At 43.5% G+C, this 25,355-nt stretch overlaps 1 protein-coding gene across 5 annotated transcripts in view; it reads left to right on the top strand.

Annotated features, from left to right (window-relative positions):
* The window catches only part of LOC115402819 (dedicator of cytokinesis protein 9), a 66,434-nt gene that overhangs the window by 13,775 nt on the left and 27,304 nt on the right, over positions 1 to 25,355 (top strand). For 2 of the 5 annotated variants that reach the window (XM_030111391.1, XM_030111388.1), the window contains exons 1-5: positions 13,545 to 13,791; positions 16,944 to 17,060; positions 20,905 to 20,994; positions 23,563 to 23,645; positions 24,567 to 24,636. In XM_030111391.1, the coding sequence (XP_029967251.1) occupies positions 13,678 to 13,791; positions 16,944 to 17,060; positions 20,905 to 20,994; positions 23,563 to 23,645; positions 24,567 to 24,636 (474 nt within the window). In that variant the 5' untranslated portion in view covers positions 13,545 to 13,677. Of the gene's footprint in view, positions 1 to 6,934; positions 7,106 to 13,544; positions 13,792 to 16,943; positions 17,061 to 20,904; positions 20,995 to 23,562; positions 23,646 to 24,566; positions 24,637 to 25,355 lie in introns of those variants that run through there. The other 3 variants (XM_030111390.1, XM_030111389.1, XM_030111387.1) reach the window with 2 other exon arrangements.

The raw sequence follows: 25,355 nt of genomic DNA, 5'->3' as shown, positions 1-25,355 counted from the left end.
ATTCCTATAATAATGAAAATGGATTGCCTGAAAACATTATTCAAACAATTCAAGTATTGAGTATCCTCCAACGTGTTGCTCATTTGTTTCAGATTTTAAATGTGATGACAACAAAAATCCTCTGCAGTGTAAAACTGTCGGCGCAGGGAGGGAAATTACAACTGTTGTGAATCAGCGATTAGGAGAGTTTTTGGAAAACACCAGACGAGCAGTCATGACTTTGAGTGGAGCCGTTTCTGCCTGCGACGGCCTCACATCAGGCCAGTGTGGGCTTGTTTCAGGATCCGTCGGCTTTTAGTTTCCACTCTGCGTGTCAGAGCCTGATCACGATGACAGTATTTCCTCCAGCATCTCCTTCACACCTGGCGCTGGCCGCTGACCCAGACAGAAACGTTTACAGTAATCACAGTCACCGCGTTTGCTGGAACGGCCGATGACGATATCAGCGGACATGATTTGCTCTGCACAAAACATGAGATTTTGATTTTAAACATGTCTAGTATTCAGTGAAAGTATTACAGTGCTTTCAGTCTATTTCAAAGCTGTGAATACAACAGGTTTTTTTTTTTTTTAAATGTCCTTCTCCATAAAAGGTCTTGGTAAGGCAGTGATAAAACTCAGTGGATCCTATCAGTGTGTGTATCTTCTGTAACTAAACTTAAATAGTATGATCAGTTTTGTGACCTCTCATGTATGTGATAGTAAAATATGTTTAGGTGTGTTTTGAGTGTAGTTTCACCTCTGGCCTGTAGGTGGCAGTAACATCATATATCTGCTGATATTGAAGAATCTATACCTTCTGCTACTGAAGAGTTTTTAAATGTTTTCTGTTTGTAGAGACGCACAGGTGGACAAATATAAAGTAAATCTGAAATATATATATATATATATATATATATATATATATATATATATATATATATATATATATATATATTTTTATATATATATATATATATATATATATATTTGTGAGGAATGAAATCAGTATAACACAGTAATAATCTATAATGCTGGTGTGACATGCCTCATTTATTGTTTTGATTGAAAAGACAAAAATACTTCTTTTTTTTTTAACCAGAAGTAACTGTAAATATGCTTCATGATCGTTGTTGTGTATTTTTAAAGGAATGTTTTCTGAAGCCAAACCACAGTTGGAAGAGCGAACGGTGTGACTGTTGGCCTTCAGGGTTTGGCTCGTCTTCAGTCTCTCCTGCTACTGCAGCAAACAGGAGCAATGGAAGGACCGTGCTGGATTTAAAGCAGATATTAATGCTCCGCCGAGCAATCTCACTGCAGATCCACCGGTGTGTGTGTGTGTGTGTGTGTGTGTGTGTGTGTGTGTGTGTGTGTGTGTGTGTGAGTGTGTGTGGGGGTAGCAGCATATACTTATTCTGCTCCTTGTCGCTCCACTACAAAGTTGAGGAAGTGGTACCCCTCAGGAAAATGGGTCATTTTCTTCTCCAGGGATAAATAAACTGTCTGAAAATACCGAGGGGAAGGGATGTGGCTGTGTTGTATTTGTCTTGTGTGATTTTTTTTTTTTTTTTTTTTTTTCAAGAGGGTGAAGATAACCTGCGTGTCAACGTCAGGTCAACGAGAGTCTCAGGCTTTATCCGTCTTGTATGGACATGAAGTAGACGAACACATGAGCAGACAGCGGTCTGAGTCTGAGCTGTTTTCAGTTGTGTTGAGTATTTTAGGAGTTGTAATGTAAACTAGGCATCTAAAATGTGAAGCATTTGGATTATTGAGATTCCGAGCCTATCTTTGTAGCCCACCCACGTGTGTGTAACTGGAGGGCAGAGTCCACAACTATCAAGAAAAAAACCCCCTGAAAAATAAAACCTGATTTTAATGTTTACTCAACATCGCGCATTTTCAGCTAAAAGCCTGACTGGCTGAAGGCGCTGCTGGGTCTGTGCTCCTTCAGTATTTATTGTTATATTTCCATTCGCGTTGATGAACTTAAGATGAGGTCAGTGTGAGTTTTTACACACTTTCCCCAAAGGTCTAGTGTTAATAAGTTTTGTCCAAGTCTGAAGGCCGGTGGGCAGCGAGAAGTGGCTTTGTTATGACAGAGTTTACACACACATCAGCAGGAAACAGCCACTTCCTTTTTGGAGTCCCTTGAGGGTTCCAGCTGGGAGCCACTTTGTTTTATTTGCCCCGTCCTGCTGGATGTGTGGGTGATGTCAGTGCGGTCCGCCACACCGTGACCTCCTGCAGGACGGGCACACTCACAACAACACACTTCTCCCGGCAGAGCCGCTAGGCCGGCCCTGGCCAAGGAAACACGGCCAGCTGTAGTCTTGACCTTTGCCCCGAGAGGCTCTTCAGATGCAATGCCAGGTCTTCCTGAACTCCGCTCTGTTCCTCAGAGCCATGCAGGGACATGCCTGTGCGGAGTGTGGGATCGTCCACTCTTTCGTGTGAAAGGGAAAACGCCAGATGACCTTTCCTCGTCCACATGTGCAGCCTTTGATGTTTTGAATGTGGCTCCACCCAGCACTTGCTGCTAACAGCTTGAAATTGCTGTATTAGTACAAGTGGTGTTATTTGGAAGGTTACTGCAGGCCGCTGATAAGTGTCCACACGCAGCAGCTGTTAGGGTTGTGGCACAGTGGTTAGAACTCTCGAAACGCAGAAAGAAAGTCCGAGGTTAAGTACCGGGTGGGTCTTTCTGTGTGGAGTTTGGGAGTCTTGCTTGTTTTATACAGAGCATGATGCAGAAATGAACCAGCATTAGGATTGAGAGACTTCCCAGTCATAACAATGACCCACAGCTGCACTGGGAATATAAAATAAATAAATAAAACCATAAAATACAAAATGTTGATCAATCCCAGGAAGTGTGGCCTGCTGGAACGTCCAGAGCCGTGTTGAAACAGCAGCAGTAATCCATGAAGATCCACTCCGCCAGCAGAGCTTCAGCCCGGCTCTTATCTCCCCTGCAGCTGCCACAGATTTGAGCGGCGCTGTATAGCAGAGGTCTGACTTCCCACTGAGGATGTCCACACTCCACCGTCCACACACAGACCCGCTCTGTGCCCCAGCGCACTTCAATACCCTTCCGTGCCAAATCTGCAGCCCTGACAGGAGCTCCGAGCCTGATTTAGTGCGGCTGATTCAGTCCAACTGTGTTCTGCTGGAGGCTGAAGGGCCACTGCATTTGTCACTGTACAGACGTGCTCCAGCTGCGAGCGGACTCTGGAAAGAGGCTGCTATGTGTGTTTTGGTATTGGTATTTTAACTTTCCTGCAGCGTTTCTTCTGAGGTTTGTTGCGGACGGAGCAGCTTGACACCAGAGCGGTAGAGAAAGAGAAACACTACCACCACACCTAATGACTCAGCAGCCCCCCCGTCTCGCCTTAATAATTCATCTCCCCTTAAAGCGCTTTGCACACTCCACCGGCACAACACAGTGCACAAACTCACACCGGTCAACGAGCAGAGGGTGAAAAAGTACATGGACCCCTGAACCGAGCAGAAGAAACTTCGGTAACACTTTACTTGAAGCACCCGGTATAACACATTATAAGTACATTTATAAAGCATTATAGCACTGTGTAGCTATAGTTATAAACACTCATAAATGATCACAATGCCAGGACCTAACCCTAATTCTATGCTGTATAGTGGGTTATAAAGCATTGTTATCATTTATGAGTGTTTATAACTACCTATAATGTGTTACACCGGGTGCTTCAAGTAAAGTGTTACCGAAACTTCAGCTCAGTTTGAGCTGTGGGACGTTTGGGTGAGAGAGCGAGCTTCAAACTCCTAGAGATCTTTTCTCATGCAAGTGTCTTTTTTCGTTGAGTGTTTATCAACTTCTTTAGGTAAAAGAGCAGAGAACAGTCCTTTACTGAAAATGTAGGTTCTTCAAGGGGACAATTCCTCTTTTAAAGGGCCATAAATGAGGAATGTCGTGCTTCTAGGTTCACCATCTGTCTTTTTACATCTGTCATGCATGAAATACACTGACAGCTTCACAACTTTTTGTGTGTAACCTTTCCTTTTTTTTTTTTCGAATGAGATGGTTTTTGGTGATACAAAACTGAATAATTACTGCTTACAATATTTTCTTTATTTACTGTTTTTGCATTCAAGAAAATGCTGAACGCTGAACTGCTGCAGCTTTAAGCACACAAGCAGTTTTGAACAAAATTTTGACAATACGTTTTTTATTTAAGTGACAAAAATGTATACTGACATTTGAGTCCTCACTGGTCACTTTAGAGTTTATCCACAGGTTTTGTCAGAATACTATCAATTACATATTTCACTCTTCTGGTGAGCATTGATGTTTTAAGAGTGTTGTTCAGTTTAAATAAAAGATAATTGAAAATCTGTGAAGACTACTGTATAGATATTTCTACCTTGACAAACAGGAGGGATTTTTTTCAGCTGCAATCGCACATTCCTGTGTGCTTTAATCCCTTGTGATAAAGGAGTAAATACAGTATCTTCATGGATGTTCATCCCGTACTTGTCAACAGGCACAGTGACGATTGTGACTTTGCTTCAGTGACGAAAAACAAGAGTTCGTTCTGTTGTTTTTGATCACCTGATCTGGTTTATTTCTTAAATCCTTCAGCTTATTATTAGTTCCTTTGGAAATCAGAGCACATTCACATTACAAGCCATTGGAATCATGGTGCTCAATGATTTGATGCATATAAGCATCACTGGATCTGCAGGTTAGGTCTTAAGGCTATGGAGAGTCTGCACACTGCAGGCGCAGCAGCGCTGTCAGTCATGCTTCAGTATATTTTTCTAGACGTGTCGCCACATGCACAAGAAGAATCTGTGTCCTCCGAGGACAAGATTTACCAGCTGTGACACTTGAAACAGTGTCTGCTGTTTGTTTGAGCAAATTCATGGATTATTTCTATGTCGGTCCTCAATAATAATAATGGAGGAAAATAAATATGAGGTCAAAAACCATCCAGAATTAGTGCAACTTAAAGCAAAACATTCGCTGCATCCTCTCACAGCAATAGATTTGTCATAAATTTACCAGTTTTACACCAGATTTCTTCTTCTTATACCACACAGTAAGCCTAAAATCCCCCTTTAGAAAAGCAAGAGAAAGGATGAACTAAAAGAGGAGATGTATTTCCCAGCAGATCACTGCAGACAGTCGCAGTCTGGTCTTTCCCTCCGTCCTTTCCTCTCTCGCTCTCTCTGCCTGATTCCCCTTCAGCGTGGGCTCAGCCTCTTCCCCCTGCAGCCCGTCTCCTCCTGCACTCGAATGTAGTTCAGTGTGTCAAGCTCTACTGAAATATTAACACAGCCGCGAGTGGGAAGGCGAGCGAGCGAGCGCCGTGATGTAAGGGAGAGGTTCACTTTCTCCAGACTTGTTTGTTGGTGGTAATTTGCGTGAATCTAGTTTACATGCAAATTTATCTTTAAACAGGGTTACCATTTTCACACAGTGATAATATCTGACAGAACAAAATATAACACATGCTTGCTCAGGGAGGGATTTTTGTATTTTCTGTAACTATAACCTCTGCTTCAATTAGTTTTTTTGTTGTTTTTTTTTTTTTACACTGAAGTGAAGGTGTTTTCCAGACCTGCAGGGAAGCAGCAGACGGGGATGAATAAACCAAAGCCAGCATGTCCTTGTTTCATTGTCTTCTTCGCCCCCCTCCAAAATCGAGATGTGAAACGTGAGCAACCCCGGCAGACAGGCGTGAGTGTCTTTCAAAAAAAATGTGGAAACCCAAACTGCAGAGACAAGCAGAGAAGTGATTTTACAGCTGTCTTTCAACATTTCAACCTTTAAGATTCACATTCTCCGCTTTGCAGCCTTTTTTCTCGGTGCTCCTGATCAGTCCAGAGACATTTTAATCAAAGGTTGTTCCTTCTTGCACATGAATCATCCCTTGGCATCTCCAGACGCCCGTGTGTTTTCAGATTTTGTCATTCCGCGCCGAATAGATTCGTGTACTTGGCAGTGGGGGCAGCTTGTGATCAAGTGCAGCTAATCTTTTGTAGGGGGGAGAAGAAGGGCTCGCTTTTTGATGTCTTGGCCCGAAAGGTTTAAATCCTCCCATGTTCTTGGTGTTTTTGTCAACAGATTTCTTAAAGGCTTGATTCAGGTCACTGGGTTTTTCCAAAACAGGACGGAAAGCTGCAGCGTTTATTTTATTGCAACTGCATCAGATTAATAGTGTTTTATTGTATTAATTATTAAGCAGGTTGTTGGTGACTGTGTATTATAATATAGAGTATTTGTATTTTCTTCATGCTGAAATATCAAACGGCGAGCGCTCCGTCCGTTCAGGCTTTTCATATGAACTAAATAAGCATTCAGCCATATTGCTGTTTGCCTGACCGTGGCATCAGACTCTCCCTCTGGATATGAGAGTCTGCCTTTAGTGTAACCCATTTATTTCACAATTACTCATCTGGCTCCCTCAAGGAGCCAGCCTTCACGGTGCAAAAAAATGGGTTAATTCTTTTCAGTATGCAAATGAGAAAAGGGGCAACAAAGAGAGATAAGGAAGATTTTGGAAATTCCTAGCGGCTTCAGAGGGAGAACAAGTGAGTGAGTGAATAAATGAGACAGATGCTCGTGTGAGCCTGCGTTGCTCCGACACTCAGCATTGGCTGCAGCAAAGCTCGCGCAGCATCCTTCATCCCCCCCCTCATTCCCTCGGTCCTCGCTCTACCTCGCTCCCTCACTCACTCACTGACTGTATCTCCACTGCTGACTGAGGGATTCCTGCAAGCAAAGTCTGTTCCGGCGTGGAATTACAGTTAGGAGACTCCTCGATGCGTTTCGGATCTGCTCCCGGAGGCTCGCTCCCCGGGTGAGCAAGGTGTGGATTTTGCAGGTCAGAGTGGGATCATGGAGCGGGGAGGAGCGGCGGGGGCGGACGGAGGCAGCCGGGTCACCGGGGGGCTCTCCTGACCTGGAGGGATGGGGTGCACCACCAGCACCGTGGTGCTGGACGGGCTGCGGACCGTCCTGGAGAGGAACTGCAGCGGTTACATCTGCAAAGAGGCAGCCGAGCCCACGGGGCCGTCCGAGGCTGAGCGGGCGCTGAGTCGGAGGGAGTCGCGTGCGTTTCCAACACCCAGAGTGCTGAAGGTGTGTTTTTGTGTGTCTGTGTGTGTGTGTGTGTGTGTGTGTGTGTGTGTGCTTCCTGATACATACAGTAGCTTAGTTCTTGGCAGCCAAATGAACAAAACAATGTTTGTCTTTTAAAAGATTTGTTGTATCATTTCAGCTTGAATGATTGAGTTTTGTTTTTTCTTCAGTTTTACCCCCAGGCTTATTTTTTTATTTTTGGTCAAAACAGATTTTATCTTGCTTCACTTAAAAAAGAGAGAAACAGCATAAATACACAATGATTTTATCATCAATCTCTATCAATTATTCATGCTTTCTTCAGTTGTTTCAGGCCAAAACTACACATTAAAAAGCTGGATCTGAATGGAAAACCTCTTTTTAGATTGATGAAAAGTGTAATTCCCTGATTTTTTTTATCTGTTCAATTAGACTTTCCATAATGCTTAAAGGTTATGAAATTATTTATGAGACTTAATAGATTTTATAAAAACTGATATCCATTTTCTCAGCTCGTGAAATGCACAAGAAAAACATATATGTGCCAAATTTGTGTAGTTTAGACTTGCAGATGTTTGGTTCCTTTCTGTATTGATCATGTGATCAATACTTGAAGGCCCACCTTAATGATGTGCTTTTTATTCTGTTGGAAAAACACGGTAATGGTGCTGCTCTGCTTCCCCCGGTTTGCTGCATTAAAGCCTTTAAATCACATGATATAAACATTCTAAATGATTCAGACAGTAACATTAGAATATGCATTTGCAGGTCATCTGAGTGCAGCGTTTTCTCCTCGGTAAATATGGACAGAGCTGCATTTCACAGGCGCTTATTCCGGCTTTCTTCATATCTCGCAGATCCATATCTGCATCCCCGGCAGCAACAGCTCTCTCTGTCCTCATCCCAGCCATGTGAGTGTGTATAAGTGAGCGTTAACAGTATAAAAAGTAGGGCAGTAGGAGGGATGGATGCTGCCTCGTGCTAAGCACTGCATGGGTTAAAGCCTCCGTGCACAGAGGAGGGGGGGTTGGGGGGACGGGGGTGACAGTAAGCTCTGTGTCTGCTGGAAATCAATCACTGCTCTTCATCTGTGAACCGGCGAGCTTGGCAGGGCCTCTGCTGCTCCGTACCAGCTTGTCTTCTCCTTGTTGTTTGTGTTTAGTTACTACTGCGTGTGTGTGTGTGTGAGTGTGTGAGTGTGTGTGCGATGTCTCCTTCCTGCTGCTGGTTCATCACGCTGGCAGCAGAGAGCTGAGTGGCATGGGCCCGGCAGAGAGCAGGGAATTAGGTCAAGGGCACGGCTGGTTTTCTGAGCTGAGGGATGGCCTTATCACCCAGACAGAATCAGTTAATCCTCCGTCAGCAGTCTTACAAATCGATAGTGGAGTGTGTGTGGGGATTCTGGTGACTTTGACACTTTTCTGCACCATGGGAGCGTCACAACTGAAATACAGGTTATAAATAATCCAAAAACCTCGGAGTATAATGATTAGTGTAGAAATAAATTCAAAATTTCTTGTTTTTTTCTTTCATTTCATGCTATAATTGAACTAATAATCATATTAGAATTACATTTTGAGACGTCTGTCTTTCTCTGTAGTGTAATGAATTGTGTGCAGTAAACTAAACTGTGGTCACGCCATTATAATAAAACCATTTCCCTACCAGCTGCTATAGTATGTATGATAAGCAGTTTATTTGTTTGATTCTTAAACAGCAGACGTGAGAAACGCGACCTTTGGCACGTTCATCAGTAACTGACTATCGCTCACATTCACACCTGCAAGGACTTCAGACTCACCAATTAACACAAAATGGATTTTTATGAGCTGCTATTGGAAGCTGCAGTAAAGCCAGGCTTGCCCGGGAAGAACATGCTAACTCCAAAGACGGAGGCCCACACGCCTGGACTCAAACCGGGTGTTTTCTCGCTGTGAGATGAGAGTGCTAATCACTACACCACCATCAGCCTTCATTAGACTGAAATAGGTTGTTTGTCAAATTCAGAGAGCTCTGTTGTTTAAATCCACAAAAACAACATCTTACCTTTTTCGAAACTTTTGGGAATACTTTAAAATGAAAAATATAATTCCTAAAGTTCTAAGTTAGTTTACATATATTTTAGTATTCACTGCTTTTACTAAATCATAATATATTAAACTCATTTCATTGTTGAGGATACAGTCACTTCAAGGAGCTCAGTTTAAATAAATAAAATAAATAAAAAGGTGAGAGAAAGGGTTAACATCTTTGTGACTGATGTTCTCTGCAGACATTTTCTGTCTTTATACAGAAATGTCTAAAAACTGAGCTTGGTCTTTTCTGCTTTGTGCCAACTGTTTGCACCTTTTTAATCCATTAAGCCTGCTCACAGGACGATAAAAACCATTTTTGCCTGCCCTCTTAATTCCTCTGGATTGCAGCAGGTTATTATTTCTGTGAATTAAAAGCAGAGATGATTGGGATAGACCAACCTTCGCACACAAAGCTGCCTGGAAAGCTCCTCATTAGACCCCAAACTGCCCGTTATTGCTGTTTACCGCTCTGTTATTTCACTCACTAATTACAGCAGCTCTGCCTTTTCCTTCCTTCTGAAGAACTTTGTCTCTTTCACAGAAGATCAGCTGCCTCGAACCGTGTTGTTTCTTCTTGTTTAACACAGGAAAGAAAGAAAACCTTGATATTTTGTTTCTTCAAGAGTTCTGGGTTTATTTCTGTTGTTTGAGTGAAACGGCTGAACCCTGCGGTCGCACAGAAGCACTGGAGGCAGCGCGTTTCGTCAGAGGAATGTTGTTGAAAAGAGCAAAAACAGCAAAGTGGAGCCTGGTGAAAGATGAAAGTCTTCTGCTCCAGTCTCGTTGAGGGAGTGCTGCCTCTGATTTAGACCTGTTGTGGTTTGTTTGCTCTGTCGAACAAGTACGAGTTCATGCGTTTCCCTCGGTTTCCTGGAAGTCATCAACCTGAAATTGCTGACAAATTCGATTAATTTATGAGGCACGGTTACTGGACTAATGATAGCATGTTCCTTCTCATTAAAGTGCGTCATACTCCCTGTGTGTGCTTCATCCTTATTAGGAAATAATCTGTCATTGTGTTTACATAAGAAGTTACATGTCTAATGCTGTCGTCTTCATTCTAATAACCCGGACACTCAAATTGAATTAGTTAGAACAAGATCAGATCGTCGGCCAATTTATAGATCTGTTTTTCTTTTGTCTTCTTCTTGTCATTCTATCTCTTGTTCCTGTTCTTCTTGTCTCCTTGTTCTCCTTTATAAAAGAACTTATAATGTGTTATACAGGTGGGCTTCAAGTAGAGTGTTACCATTTTTTTTTTTTATTTGTTTTTTGTCCACCTCTCCTAAAGTGCAGTGACAGGACATCGATACTACTTATGCTTCATGTTGACCCCTCCCTGTGGTCACTAGTCAAGGAAAAGGATCGGCTGCTTTCTTTCATGTTTGCACTAATATAATGGATGAGCAGGAAAACAACAGCTTACTGTGACTTTTCTCAGTGATTGCTTCCTACGTTCGAAATGTTTCAACCGATTCCTTAAACTGTTGCTTTAAGGGGGTTCTCAGACATCAAGACACCGATGTGTGTGTGTGTGTGTGTGTGTGTGTGTTTGTGTGTGTGTGTGTGTGTGTGTGTGTTTATGCTGCCCAGCCGCTGACTGATTCATAAGATCATTGTCTGCAGCACTCAGGCTCGTGTACTTAAAAGACACTCTGGCAACAGAAGTTAGATTTTCCCTCAGATCTGAGAGCAGATTTATTCCCAGTCGATACTGTTAGCTGCATTTCAAGCTTGTTGATCGATAGTCGCCCTTAAATTGTTGCCATCTTTTTCCTATAGTCTGGAATATTACAACTCTTAATACGTTTCACATTTCTCGGGTGGACGGCGAGCGCAGACCTCTGTGCTTCCCGGCTCTGCCCTGCCAGACGGCCGTCTTCGTCTCCTGATTGCATCCTGTTATTTTTGATGCCATTGTGTCCCACATCCTACAGCGGTGATGGCATTAACAGTTGAACCGCCGTGTCATTATTACCCACGCGTTAAAATCCTCTTTCTCGGCTCGCGGCTCGGCGCGATCGGGAGGAACGGAGTGAAAACAGGCCGCAGGGTGGCGGGTCCCGGAGCCCATTGTTACATTCCAGGCTACACCCTGTTTTGCTTTTGGCTCCAACTCCAGTTGCATCAAGCCTTTGTTATGTAATCAGAAAGCCCAGTCAAAGTGGTGCCCGAAGTGGATCGCAGCTAGATGTAAGTTGTGTAATAAATTTCCAATAAAAATAGGCTTTCAGCAGTCACAGTTTAGAGCTGCCATTCCTGACGCATTAGTCACTCCCTCCATTTTGGAAGCAAACATGCTCATACCGTAGATTTTCAAACAAGTAAAATCCACAAACAACAAAAAAATAAAAGGACAGAAGTACAAAAGATGTAAAAATCCTTGGTTTTCGGAAAAAAAAAAATCTTGTAATTGTATCCAGTGGGTTCAAAAGCAGCAGAGAGCTGGCATGCTGAGCAGCATGTGATAGAAGAAACCCGCAATGTCTCAGAAATCTGCTTCAACCAACTCAGCCGTTTGTTCTGCAGGTTAAAAACACTTCAGCGGGATTTTCTTACCAAAACCAATGTTTTCCCCCCTAAAAAAAACATGTTTATATTCGTTTCCATGGAATTTTATTTGGGCGTCTGACTGAAAAATGTGAGCTCTGGTTCATGCCAACATATCTCCAACAATTCCCTCGTATCAGCGCAGATGAGAGACGTGTAGCAGGTTTCATGACTGCGAGTATTGTTTGACTATGTGGAGAAAACGACCAATGATGCCAACATTTTATCAGTTCAGATTATATTGATGTGCATACTTTTAGAAGCTGATGTTTCTGAGAGGATATTGGCTTAAAGTTTGATGCTCTGATTTCAAAATGCCTCTCTGGATTAAACGGCGTGTCTGTGAAACTGCAGATAAGTCAGAGGGTGTGATCCAGTAAACAGGCACGTCCGATAAAGCCGATTCCAGGTTCGTGTTTACAGGAAGCCGACCAGCACATTACGCTGTCTGCAGCCAGCATCTAAGCTCGGACCTCTTGTTACGATACACGCCCAATCAAACAGTGCAGAGAAAGTTGAAATAACAAATTTGACGTCCGATTTATTTTCAAAGTTTGGAGGCTTGTGGGAAGCACCTCCCAGTGTTTCCAGCTTCGAGCACCTGAAGCCTGGAGTCAGTGATCTGTCTCCCCGGACGAGCTCCACGGCTTTTGCATTTACCTGATGAGGAGGATTAACTTTTATCCTCCTCACACAGACTCCGAGTCGCCGCATGCATCCAGCCATGCTGGCTAAATCTGCAAAGAACTATACTTGTTGTGGCAAAACAGTTGAAAGACAGCAGCACGTGCAGTTTGAACTGAAAGTGAACTCTCAGCAGAGATAGTCAGAATTACAGTTGTCTGACAAGTTCAGCTTGAGTTTATTATCAAGATTTAAGATGAAAATGCACTATAAACTTTTTCTACTTTTTTGGGATCTTCTCATGATCACTGAAAGTGGTTCCGATCCATTATTTTTATGCTATCATTTTTTTATTTTGTTGTACATATTGTATTTAATTAAGCCTGACATTGATGAGGATCGTGTTGCCAGTACCTGTGTGGGGTCCGGAGGAGCATGTGACTGCGGGAGGGGTGCAGCTGGCCTCCCCCTCGCCCTAAATTGAGATGCAGGCGTGAAAAGATAACATCCTCCCCTGCGGTGGCCCACCGGAGGAATCTGTAGCTCTTAGGTGGGTAAACGGGGGGCTGCGTTGTGTTGGAATGCCCCTGGAGCAGTTGCATCAACAAGCGGCGAGACAGAAGCTGGACCTAATCTCAACTCTGCGATTACGCTCGCTATCGGAGCTGCAGTCAGAGGAAGCGAGCGAGGAACAAAAACTTCGGTGACTGACTGCGTACGGACTGACACACGGCTGAATAATGTCCCCCTTTGCTCTGCAGCCTTTAATGTGGGTCATGTTGTGTAAATATCGCTCCTGACACCCAGCTGATGAGTTGCTGCCACTCTTTTATTCACATTTGCCGTCGTACTGAAGTGGTTTCATTGCTGCTCGGTCGCCTTTGAAGTGTCTCATTGTTGCCTCGGCCTACCCGGGCTCGCTCCTCTGGCTGGATTTGAACCCGGCTCTTATTTCAGCTGTCCCACACAAGGCGTGGACGGTCTCTGACCAGACTGTAATACTTGAGGAATGTGTCTCTTCTGTTTTCCTTCTGTCAACCCCGTGTCACAGTGCAGGTGGATAGCGCGGGGTCGGGTTGCTTCATTGTGAGCGTGCATGTGGGCGAGCGGGCGTTTAACTCCCCCAGGCAGCACAGCTGAGTGTGGGAGGGGCCTCGGCCTCAGCCTGGGTGTGATTCCTCTGCTTCCAGTCAGAGCAGTCTAGACTGGGACTGAAGTACAATCTGAGAGGGAGAAATACAATGTCGACTTTCTCCAGAACGAGGACTTTTCTTCATCTGATATGCTAACTGTCAAGTTGTCTTTGGGATCTGGCTCGCAAGTATCTCACCGAAACCTTTGACAATGCAAGGAAGATCTACCAAAACTCCAAAGAAGGAGCTGGTGATTGAGAGTCCCCAGCAGTACAAGAGGCTGGCTGCAGCCGAGGCAGAGGTGGACTCGGTGCCACAGGTGGTGGTAAGTCCTGCACAGACTTCACGTTTCAGACCGCTGCTATACGACTCGTTAAAATACTCTCCTCTGTGAGAAGATCTCACGGTGAAGTTTAACCCCAGTCCCAGATGCAGGTGTCATGTGATCGTCTGCGCCGGCCGGGTCAGTGTTTCCCATCCCCGTCATCATGCACACCGCTGCCAGCTCCCTTTAAAAAGTTGCAGTGCTGGCACCAGAGAGAATAGTCTTGAACTTTACCAGCACTTTACTACCTGCTCACGGCTTCTCCTGGATTGTTTGGCCTTGTAAAACATTTTATTTGGCTCAAAAGTCGCAGCTGGTGTTGCAGATAATTTCCTGCCGTGCGACGGAGATGTCCAGTGGCTGCTTCTCCACACAGCCCTCTGGACAGTCGGGGTGGGGGGGAGACAGAATGCATCAGCGAGTAGAGGAGGCACTAACACAGCACGATTGTTTGGATGTGTGTGAGGGTGCAGCGATGGGAGGAGTGGGCGCTGCAGGGAAACAGCTGCTCCATCAGCGGAGGGAGTGGTGGTGGAGACGGCTTCATGATTGTTGACTTGAACCTACTTTTTTTCTTTTTTTTCCCCCGGTTATTGTTCTAACTTGTTTATATTGCATTTTAGAAGCTGAAATTGCTAATTGTCAACAAAACGGCGACCATGTTTTTGAAGGCCTCCTCCAGGTTGGATGTGACACTGAGACAATAAAGCGTTGGGAGTAGGCGCGCTGATTATGGTCGCCGCTGTGGGCCGAGACGATGACAGGGCTTTTTGCTCGTGAATGTTTGTTTTCTCACGCGGTGCTGACTCCACGGTGCGGTTGACCACTCCGAGCCTCTTGACAAAGCACCGTGAACGAGCCCAGAGGGGCTCGGAGGGAAATGAGGGTTAGCAGCAGTGGAGTGGGTTCATGAATCCTTCACTGGTGAGGAAAGGGTACCGTCACCCCGAACGGGGTCAAACCTTTCAGCAGCTGCTTTATTATTAGCACTGCTAAGTTATTAATCGGTTGTTTTTGAGAAAAGTAGCTGGAGCTTCATCAAGTTTTTGTTGTGGTCCAACAATAACAACAAATTTTGGGTAAAATAAGGTCAAAGTAGAAATACTGGATCAACTTCTTTAGTCAAAAGATTGGAGGGAAAAGTGCAAAAAAAACATGCCCTTTAAAGAACTTTTTCACTATTTGTTTTTGTGATTGCTTGACATTCTGTAAAATAAGGGCGGGGATGAGGATGTGTATTTGCATTTTCACACTAACTGGTTGAGACGAACCTCATAATCAGGAGATTAGTTTTCTTGTACTTTTGACCTGTAGTTACACCATGGGTGGCTTCTTCACTTTTGTTCTTGTTGTTCATGAAAATGCTCAGCTGGATGCACTGAAGAATCGTCCTTTATGTGTAAAACTATTCCATCTTTTCTGGATTACATTTTTATTTATACTCTAAAGTAAGAATCGACCAATTATTGGCCAATATTGGGCATTTTTCTGATAATCGGCATCGGCCTTTTTTTCCACCAATAGCCGATAAAATAAATTTATTTAAAACGTACTCTTTGCATCATATATGCAGCCGTCTCCCTCTCTCTACTGCACTACTCTGGGCTGTGTAACAATGTCCCACCCACAGCTGAATTTTGACGCCAAAATGTTCATTTTTACTGAAAATGAATATCGATTCGACATATCGGTTATCGGTTTCCATAAGTACCAATAATCGGCATTGGCCCTAAAAAAGCCATATCGGTCGATCCGTACTCTGAAGACAATTCCTCAGCAATGCTATCTTAAGTACCATCAGTTTTTTCTTCATAAGCGCCTTCTGAGTCACTGGAAGTTCCTTCGGTTTTAAACCCTTCAATCTCTGACACAGGCTATCTGTAGAGACACGTAACGGATTTAGTGAGACATCAACACACTCATGCATTTCATCTTCCTGACGTCATGACTTCCTGCCTGGCTTACCTGTCCTGTCTGCAGGAATCTCTGCAGCCATCTCTACGAGCTCTTTCAGATGAGACTGCTTGTACTTGTAACATGTGCCTGTGATGCTCAGATACCGCCGTGAGTAAGAAAAGGTGTCTGATAAAGTCACAACCCGTCCCCGCTCTCAGACCCGGCGGCACCAGCTCCGCTCGCCGAGTCCCTCCGTGTCCTTGAAAGTGATCCCGGGCTTTGCCCCCTCTGTCCTCCGTGGACTCTGTTATTAGCCGGGGTTCCTAGCAACATGTATTTAAGCAGGTCAATATCCGTGACTCTCCCTCTGAGATCATGCGAGCATTATCAGTCCCAGATGTGGAGGCGGCGAGTGAGCCGAGCTGTCGCTCAGCCCTGAGTCTGGTCGTGTGTCACTGTTCATTTTTCACGTTGCCGTCAGCTTTCCTGTTGCGTTTATCCTCCCATCCCCTCAGCTGCAAGTGTTGACAGCCTCCTTTCCATCTAATGGCCACTGTATCTTTTGCAGCTCATAAGCTTTCCTTTGCTTCTGCCAGTGAGTCAGTGAAATCGGACTTCTGGTTTAGGATTCCTCTGAATTGAAAGTTTGAAAAACATGTTTAAGACGATGATTTTAATGTGCATGATGTGTTTCTTTATAATGCGTGTTTATTCTTGCAAATGGATAAGCTTTTCCTGACCCTCCCACCGCCGAGGCAGAAGCATTTTCCCTGCACAGATGGAGTCCTGATAGTCTTGTTGCAAGCTGTCTAACGCAGCATATCTCGATGCACCCAGTGTGGCGGCAGAGCTGGATTAATCCCGGTCATCGTATGGGTCTGCTCTGTGTTTGCTGTGGTTTCTCTGGTGTGCAGACCTTCGCTTTACATGTACCTTTCTGCCATTTCGCTGCTTCGTAAGCAGGAACATTAAAGCATTCATTGAGCAGGTTAACCATAAACACCACGCAAACACTGCTTCACAACAGTTCTCTTCTTTTCTGCCATTTAATACGGTTTTCAACATGCTGATGAGCCCAGCCACTCAGCCCTTTTTCAGTTGTTGGTGGGTTCATCTAAGCCTTCTTATATCTACTGAAGTAGCTCTAATTTCACATTAACTGAGTGCTGAGTGCTACTCTGTGCCTGTGAAGTACAAACACGAGTGAATTTGTGTGAAATGTCCCAGGAACTGACGGCGTTGCGTGTTTTTCCCAGGTGAAGCCGAAGGTGATCGAACCGCTGGACTATGAGAATGTGCTGGTGCAGAGGAAGACGCAGATCCTCAGTGATGTCCTCCGAGACATGCTGCAGTTCCCCCTGGAGGACTTTGAGGTGAGTCTCTCTTTAAATAGTTCAGGTACAAAAGCAACTATATATCTCAAAATGATTTAATCTGTGTTCCACTCGTCAGCGCGGTAAATCAGATGATGTTTTTTCTGTGGACGTCATCTGTGAGCTTGCGAGGCGGAGCCATTCGCTGTTATCTTTCCCACATCATTATTTGCACACCCACTTGTGTGTTTTCTCTGTTGTGTTTGTTGGGCTTTTACAGCCTTTTCCTCCGACCCAGGCGTGGCCGCTGTTGGGAATAGCGGGCGGGGTCGCTCGCCGAGGCTTTCCTCTTGTTTATATCCCTCCGTGGCGTCGGGAGAGAGGGGTCAGGGGCCATCTGTTTAATTGGCTCATTCTGTCTCCGATGTTGTGACAGAGCAAGTGTTATCTCCATCCACATTGTGCAGGACGTACCCCCGCACACACGCGCACGCACACACACACACACACACACACACACACTTTCCACGCTGCGGCTGGAAAAATGGAAAATGGAAAACTGGCCCAGCGCTGGTACTTCAGGAAATGGGACGTCTTTGTCGGACGTACAGCCCGTCCTCCAACGTCTCCCTGCCACTTTTACTCACTTTGCACTTAAAGTTTTATGGCAGCTTTCCCAGTTTTTGTGCTCCTTCCATTAGAAAAAAAGCTGCTATTTCACTAATCCTGATGACTTTAACATCCTATATCTGAATGCCCATTTAAGAGCACGAGAAGCCTGGAATGAGAGGCTTAGAGATGAAAACATGCTGCGACACGTGTTGAAACACTCGCAGTAATCTGCTTCATGGTGACGTATGTATTTGTTCAGAATGGTGACGTAGGAGGGGCAGGATGTTCACTTCTTTATAGGACTTATCCTTCATATGCCCTGTTTATATACTTGCAGTATAGATATTTCAGGAGTTTTTTTCTGTTTTTTTCTGATTTATCCATTACAGTAAGACTCCCAGTCAGTGAGATGCTGGTTTGTTTGTTTTTTTTAATCTTTTTTAAATATCGGTCTCACAAATCTTGCTCTCTTATATGTTTTCTTATCTGTGCCATGTCAAGAAAGATATCAAAGTGGAGAAAACACCAAATATTAAATGCTGTGTTCAATTGCATTACTGCAAGATCCACGGTTCAAATTCTAGTTTGGGGGGTTTCTTTATGGCCATGCATATTTTCCATTTTCTTCATGTAGTCAGGTTTCTTCCCATGATCCAGGCGTATTAGGTGAACTGCTGGCTGTAAACTGACTGTAGGTATGAATAACGGTGTGTGTCATTCACACACTCTGTCTGCATTTGCTTGTGGTTCAGGGTGTGTTTTTAAACCAAGTATCATTGTTATCGTCAACACAGTGGGTGGCGAAGGGCTGTTTGCTCCGGACGTTTCAGGAATAGTCCGGTCATTAGAGATTGAGTCTGATTGTTATTTGGTGGAGTTTGATGTGCTGAAGTTGTCGCCACTCGTTCCACTCTGCTATTTAATGTAAATGCATTTGGTTTTGCATTTCTCTGTGAATACCGGGTGTCCGTGGCAGCTGGGTGTCTGCAGCCTTGACCCACTCTTCTCCTGTGTCATGCCTTAGCGATCTGCTGCCACGAACATAAAATACCGGCCTCACACACAAACAGTATATTGTCAGAGGCTGGCAGGTGATTCTGACTGAGAGGAGGAAAAAAAAATACACTCCAGACTAGGCACATTGACTGAACTTAACATCTGTTTCTGGCTCCTCAGAATGGTGCTCAGTCAGGGTTATAATCAGCCTGTAGGGTTGGTGTCTCAGTGTGTGGTGGTGTTCGTCCATGTGGGGACCCCTCAGTGCGCATACAGACGTGTAAGTAGCAGGTGATCGGAGCGAGACCTAAAACACAAAGGCTTTCTTTGTCAGCGAGTTATTTTTGTATGAATCCTCAGTCTGTCTGAGAATTAGAGACCACGGTCAGCCCTCTACCTTATCTCCTCCCCTCTGGCTCATCCAAAGTCATGTGCTGCTTCTTTGTGAAGCAATGTTTATATCACCCCCATCTGTTTTTGATCTGGGTGCTGCTGCCATGGTGTGTCAGCTTCTCTGTGTGAGGTTTCTGGAGAAATTTGTCTCTCTTTCCCAGTACACTTTCCCTGTCACCTTCGCCAAACTGATAGCATCAAACAAGTAGAAATCATAAAAAACTCAACGAAAAAAACAGAATTTCTGCGGCATTGAGCAAGTTTTTCCCTTCAACATCCACGGAAACACTGTTTTAGTTGCACAAAGTTAATGCAGAATCCTGCAGTAATCAGTTGTTCAGTTCTGCTTTGTTGTGTCTGCTGATCTCTGCAGCTCTGACAATGTGAACAAATATAGAATAGCGGTTACTTTTATGGAAGAAACTTATGCTGACTTTCATAATATTTGCTATTTCAAAATCTACTTCATTTGCTGTAATAAAGAGGTGTCTGACTGAATTACTATAAGATAAATGTGTTATTGTAATGCCACTACTTTTTGTAGTAACTGATCAGTAAATAAGTGAAACAGTTACAATTACTTTTTTTCAGTATTGAGGGAAAGTTGTTGCAGAACTGTTATGTTTCTATTTCACTGAACTCCTGTTTACCAGAATAGAAGGGCCTCATTGATCAGCTGACCTAACATTCAGCATAACATAACTCCCCTAATGTTTACTCAAGTACCTGTTTTTTCTGTACCTTTCATAACACTGGACTCTTCTGCGGTTCATGTTTCACCGTTAGCTTAGATAAGATTTCTGATATTAAGAATACACCCACCAAACATGTAAGAATTTGGCTCATAGTGCACTTCTTTCTAGAAAGGTGTGTGATATTTTCAGAGCTCTGGTCACTATGGCTCACTGTTTTCACTGGTGACTTGCGTCCAAATGAAATGCTTCCCTCTCCCCACATCCAGGCTCTACGTTACCTCCATGCACGTTTATTCCTGCTGCTCGGTGTGTAAAGATTTCAATCTGCTCTGCAGGAAGCCTGACCGGCAGACAGGAAAGGGAAACTTGAGGTTCCTCAACATGAGCTCAGTAAAGACTTTGTTGGAACACCAAGCGCTGATCCATACATTATGTGGTGAACATTGTTTTTATTTGCGATGAAAATTATGACTAAACGAATTAAACTGATCATCATTCACTCAACATGCTTAAAGCTTCACTGAAAGGAAATTCATCTGAATCTCTCTCACTGACGGAAACGAACCGCAGCTCGCCCACGCAGCTGATGAGCATTTCGCCTTCACAAAGCCAGAGTTTACTTATTTTATCTTAAACGGAGTCGGATGAACTGCACACTCAACCACTGCCAGGAGGGATTATGGGTAGTCAAAGGCACTTTATTCTTACAAAGAGAACTAATCCTCTCACAAAGATTTGACGGTGACTGGGTTTTAGATTTTCTGTTATTGAAACTATTATGGCGGTCTAAAAAAAGCAGCTCACGTTGAAGAGCATGCAAACAAAACTAATACGTTTCCCATGAGTCAGTGGGAGTTATTAAGAGCACACTGGATTATTTTCCATCTCTGTAACACGTCATCGACGTCGTAAAAGCTTTAATAATCAGTTTGTGAGCATGTGAACTTGCAGATTTTTGAATTAGGCGCATGTCAACACACACACACACACACACACACACACACACACACACACACACACACACACACACACACACACACACACACACACACACACACACACACACTTAAATTGACCATGTCCAGCTGCATTCAACCACATACTGTAATACTGGGAATTAAATGTTTATTGCCTTAGAAATGTCAGTTTTGAAACAGGTTTTGTGGTCCGCTGTAAGCTTGTTATGATTTTTCTGCTTTGTTTCACAGATTTCAACTTTGAGGCGACATGGGAGGACCCTGTACCCCACGGTGCCTGAAAATGCAGAGCGGGAGGCCCAGAGTCTGTTCGTCCAGGAGGTGGGCTGATCGAAAACATCTCTGAACTCAGATTCGTCATTTAATTCAACATCATTCAGTTGTTCACCTTCTTCTTTAAAATGCAACTCGAAGTACTGATACACACACGCAAGTTTCAAGAGTGATACAGTTTAAAAAGGGGCACCAATATATGCAAAATGTTGGATAAAAGGATAAAATAAACCATTTACAGGTAATGAAGTACTTGATGATGTTAAAGAAAATAATTGAAATTGATAAAGGTGAGAATAAAATAGATGTAAGTACAAAGCGCACATGATACAGTGTTTTAAAATGCTGTTATATAACTGAGCATTTAGTGTTTATGAGCCTGTGCTATATCTGAATAAAGAAATACAGCAAAATGTTCATTTCATGTGTTTTTAGTCTACCAATAAAGGTTCAAATATATCACATAAAACTGGCACATAAAACTATACGACGTCATTACAGCTCTATAGAAAGGTGAAGGGGCTTTTATTAGTGGTAATATATATATAGCATATAGCATTCCATTGTATCATATGTTATATATATTTACATGCATCATGCGTTTAGCCTGCAGCTGTGTGTGTTTTTAGCCTGTAAAACAGCAGCTGAGTACATTAGTGATCATTAGAGGAGACGTCAGGGTTTTTATACTGTAGAAATACAGGTGCAATAATTCCCAAAAATGTTTTTATCAGGTTGTTTATTCTATTTAAACTTTCTCCGTGTGCTGTGTCTTCAACATGTCCAACACTGGTTTTCAGGTCACTTCATTATTTTTGCATACTTAGAAACATTTTGGTTATTGCAATGTAAAAAATATATGCATGAATTGATTCCAGTTGTTGCTTAAGAAAATGATGAATTATGGCTGAAAGGCGCACTGCTTTTACAGTCTTTATTAGTCAGGCTCCAGCTGGATGCTGACAGTCCACTAAACAGGTCAAAGGTCGCTGTTTCGAGGGTCTCCTCTGAAGTCATTAGATACTAAAGCCGAGTAAAAAAAGTGCTCTCTTTGGTCCTTTGAGGAGGTGCAGACCTTCCTCACGTGGCTTCCTGAGGAGCAGATTGAGAGAGAGCAGGACGGTTCCACTTGTATCAAGCCAGTTTGCCGGCAGCTCTCTGGAAAACCGCATTTTCACGGCTGCTGCCGGAGCGCCGCCGCAGTGCTACTCCCATTCCATTAAGAACCAGAACAGCCGGAGGAGTGTTTCTGTTTGGGTTTAGTCGCACTGACGTCGAGGCGGGGGGGGGGGGTACGGTACTATTTTAGCAGTGGAAACGCTCCCCTGAAAGAGTAAAGGCTCCCAAAAGCAAGCCGAACCGATACCTTCTTGAGACTCCCGGTCGAGTGCGGTGTGACGCCAGCAGCACAGCTGTGGAGATCATCTCTGTTTCCGATCCGCCACCTGATCAGGTTGCATTTCATCTCGCCGCAGGAACGGTTTCTGTAAAGGGCACGCATTTTTTTGCAAGAACAGATAGTGCTGTGCCGCTCCTATCACTGACTAACAATAAACAGATGTCTCATTTCCAAGTGAAAGCGGAGAAATATACTCCCTTCTGCGCTGTGTTGGTGGACACTCACCACACACTCCCTTTCTCAGTGAATCACTGCATGGAAATGCTTTAAAAACACATATTTTATGAATCTAATGTAATGATCGCAAAGCAGTTTAGTTCATGAGGCTGTGCAGCATGAATTAACAGAATAACTTACAGAGTGATCTTCAACTAAAGACGTGTGTCTCCTCTAAAAGGTGCTGAAATCACTTTTAAATCCTCTGGAGTCAAAGTTCTTTGTATGCAAATGTTTTACATGATCCTGTTCAATGTTGTAAATGATCAGTTTTTTTTCTTTTTAATTTCCCTTCGTAAGAAGTGTGGTTGTTACAGACCTAATCAGGCCTCCCTTAGAAAAGTACAGACCTGGTCAAAATGATATGAAAATCTGTCAGCCATCTGTTGAGGCTGAAGGCTATCTAAGTCTGAGGTTCAGCTTTAAAATGGAAAAGAATCAGCTGTCGTCGAATAACGCCCTTGAGGTGCGACTGTAGGTTGCACAAATAGTCGGGTCGGGCGCTGTTATGCAACATTAGCATGTGTCGGGGTGGGGTCGCGATGCTCTGATAAGTCGTTTTTGTAAAGTGAGCTGGCAGGTTAAACATGTGCACAACATTTCTCCTTAAATATCAGCCAGCCATTGTTTAACTTTCCCAAAGTAATAATCCGGCAGCGGAACTGTTTTCTATAAATGGAGAATTACAAGGGAGAAACGCCGGGTCGTGACCTTTCTCCTGGAGAAAAAATAGAATATATAATTAGTGGAAATTATAGCCTTCTTGGACCCTACTAATAGATTTGTGTGTTTCCCTATTGAACATGTTGCAACCATTCCTCTTAATGTGTTCAAGCTGCTCTTAATACTTCTGTATACTTTTGAAGGTGTTCTGTGACATTGGGAGGAATTCATTTGATATTTTAATTAGATCTGTATCTTACATATCACATCAGAAACACACCAATGGCTTCACTGTGTTGAGAAACTGTTGATGGATTTAATTTGCATTGTCTTTTCAGTGCATCAAAACCTACAAGTCTGACTGGCACGTGGTCAACTACAAGTACGAGGACTACTCCGGGGACTTTCGACAACTTCCACAGTGAGTTAAAATGCTCCGCTCCTCCTCGCACTGTGTTCACAGAGATAATGTGGTCGTGTGCCTGGATGTTGTTATGACGGGTGAGTAAGAGCATCTCCTCTGTAATACAGGGATGCCAGAGACTTATCACCCGGGTACTCTTTCTTTGTACACCCTTCCTCACTGGTTTTAGCGCCGTCAGGTCACACAGACAGACTGTCACCTGTTTTGTTTTCCTCTCCTGACAAAATGTCGGTTGTGACTCGATTACAGGGAAACGCAGCACGGAAATTATTCTCATTTCTGTGGGAAGACGTGTGCCTTTGCACGCTTGATAAGTTCATGCACGCGGCCAATGTTGAAACCACCCCGAATGTGAGGAAATGGTGTCATCAGCTCCAACGTCTTCCCTGAAGAGTATCTGTTTCACTGCCTGTGTGTTAATGCGAGCTGACAGTGACCTTGGCGGGACAATAGCTGCCAAATCCTTTGTCGTTTTTTTAACTTCCCCAGCTCCACTGAGCGACACGGTGGGATGCAGACTGCTGGAAAAAACCTTTTGTAACGTCAGAGATTCTTACCTTTGGGAGATGTTGATATTCCAGCAGCCTGTATGCACATTTACTGCCTGCTCAAGCAACAGGATTAATCTCATAGCATGAAAAACACTCAAGTGCAAATCAGTAATTTACTTTAGAGAAGCGCACACATATGCAGTTACAACTGTGTTGTTCTTGTATCTTTTTTATGCTTGGTTTTTTTTTTTTGTTGTTCTGCTTCTCTTCTTGATTTTTCCTTCCTATAAATACATACAGTATTTTAAAAGGAGATACTGAAGTAAAGTTTCCAGTAACTGTCAAGTTACTACAACCTTCTACTACGCTGATGACTTTATGTTCTATTTTATACCTCAATAAACTGCTTCTGTCCTTGTTCTTACAGGAAAGTGTCCAGGCCTGATAAACTTGCCGTCCACGTGTTTGAAGTGGACGAGGACGTGGACAAAGATGAGGTGAGTTCATTACATCTCTACTAAAAGAGAAACATTGCTTCACTGTTTAATTATCTTCACTGTCTTTATTCTGAAATAAAAGTGTTCTGATTGTGCTTTTGCTCATGATCTCATTTACGGTAGCAACAAATCACAGCATGTGGATCAAGAATCTCTGATTTTCCTTTTGTAACTTTGGTTAAGATAAAAGTGTTTAATAGCTGCGTTGAAAGGAAATCACTAAGTACGGTTAGACTTGTGCCACTGTACCGTGTCTTAAAGGCCTTATTTTGGTCTCAGGCTCCAGAGCAGCATTTGGATCTTTTCATCCTCGGTTAATTCATGTGTGACAGAATGGGTGTGTAGTCTCGCACAGATTAAACGAGCGTTTGTTGTCTTTGGAACGACTTGCAGGAGTTCACAATAAAGAGGAACATAAGTCACCTGGTGCACTCACATTTACAGGGAGTGTTCGAGGCGGCGGAGATAAGACGAAGCTGTTGCTCATATAGAAGTTACTGAAGAAAAAAATCTTTTCTGCTCTCCTTTATGAAATGTAGTGTTGATGCTGACCAGCCAGGTCAAACTACACCTCCTGTATTTACCAGGTTATCCCTAATTATGAGCTGAAATGCAGTAACAGGGTCTTTTTTTTTTAGACAGCAACTCTGCCGATTATTCCAGTCTGCTTTAATTGTGTGTTGATTAATACAGCTGTGGCTGAAAGTGAGGCATTCCTC

This window comes from Salarias fasciatus, chromosome 16 (assembly GCF_902148845.1).
Source record: "Salarias fasciatus chromosome 16, fSalaFa1.1, whole genome shotgun sequence".
NCBI lineage: Eukaryota > Metazoa > Chordata > Actinopteri > Blenniiformes > Blenniidae > Salarias > Salarias fasciatus.
The sequence above is the reverse complement of the archived record's forward strand: the minus strand, read 5'-3'. Positions and strand labels throughout refer to the sequence as shown.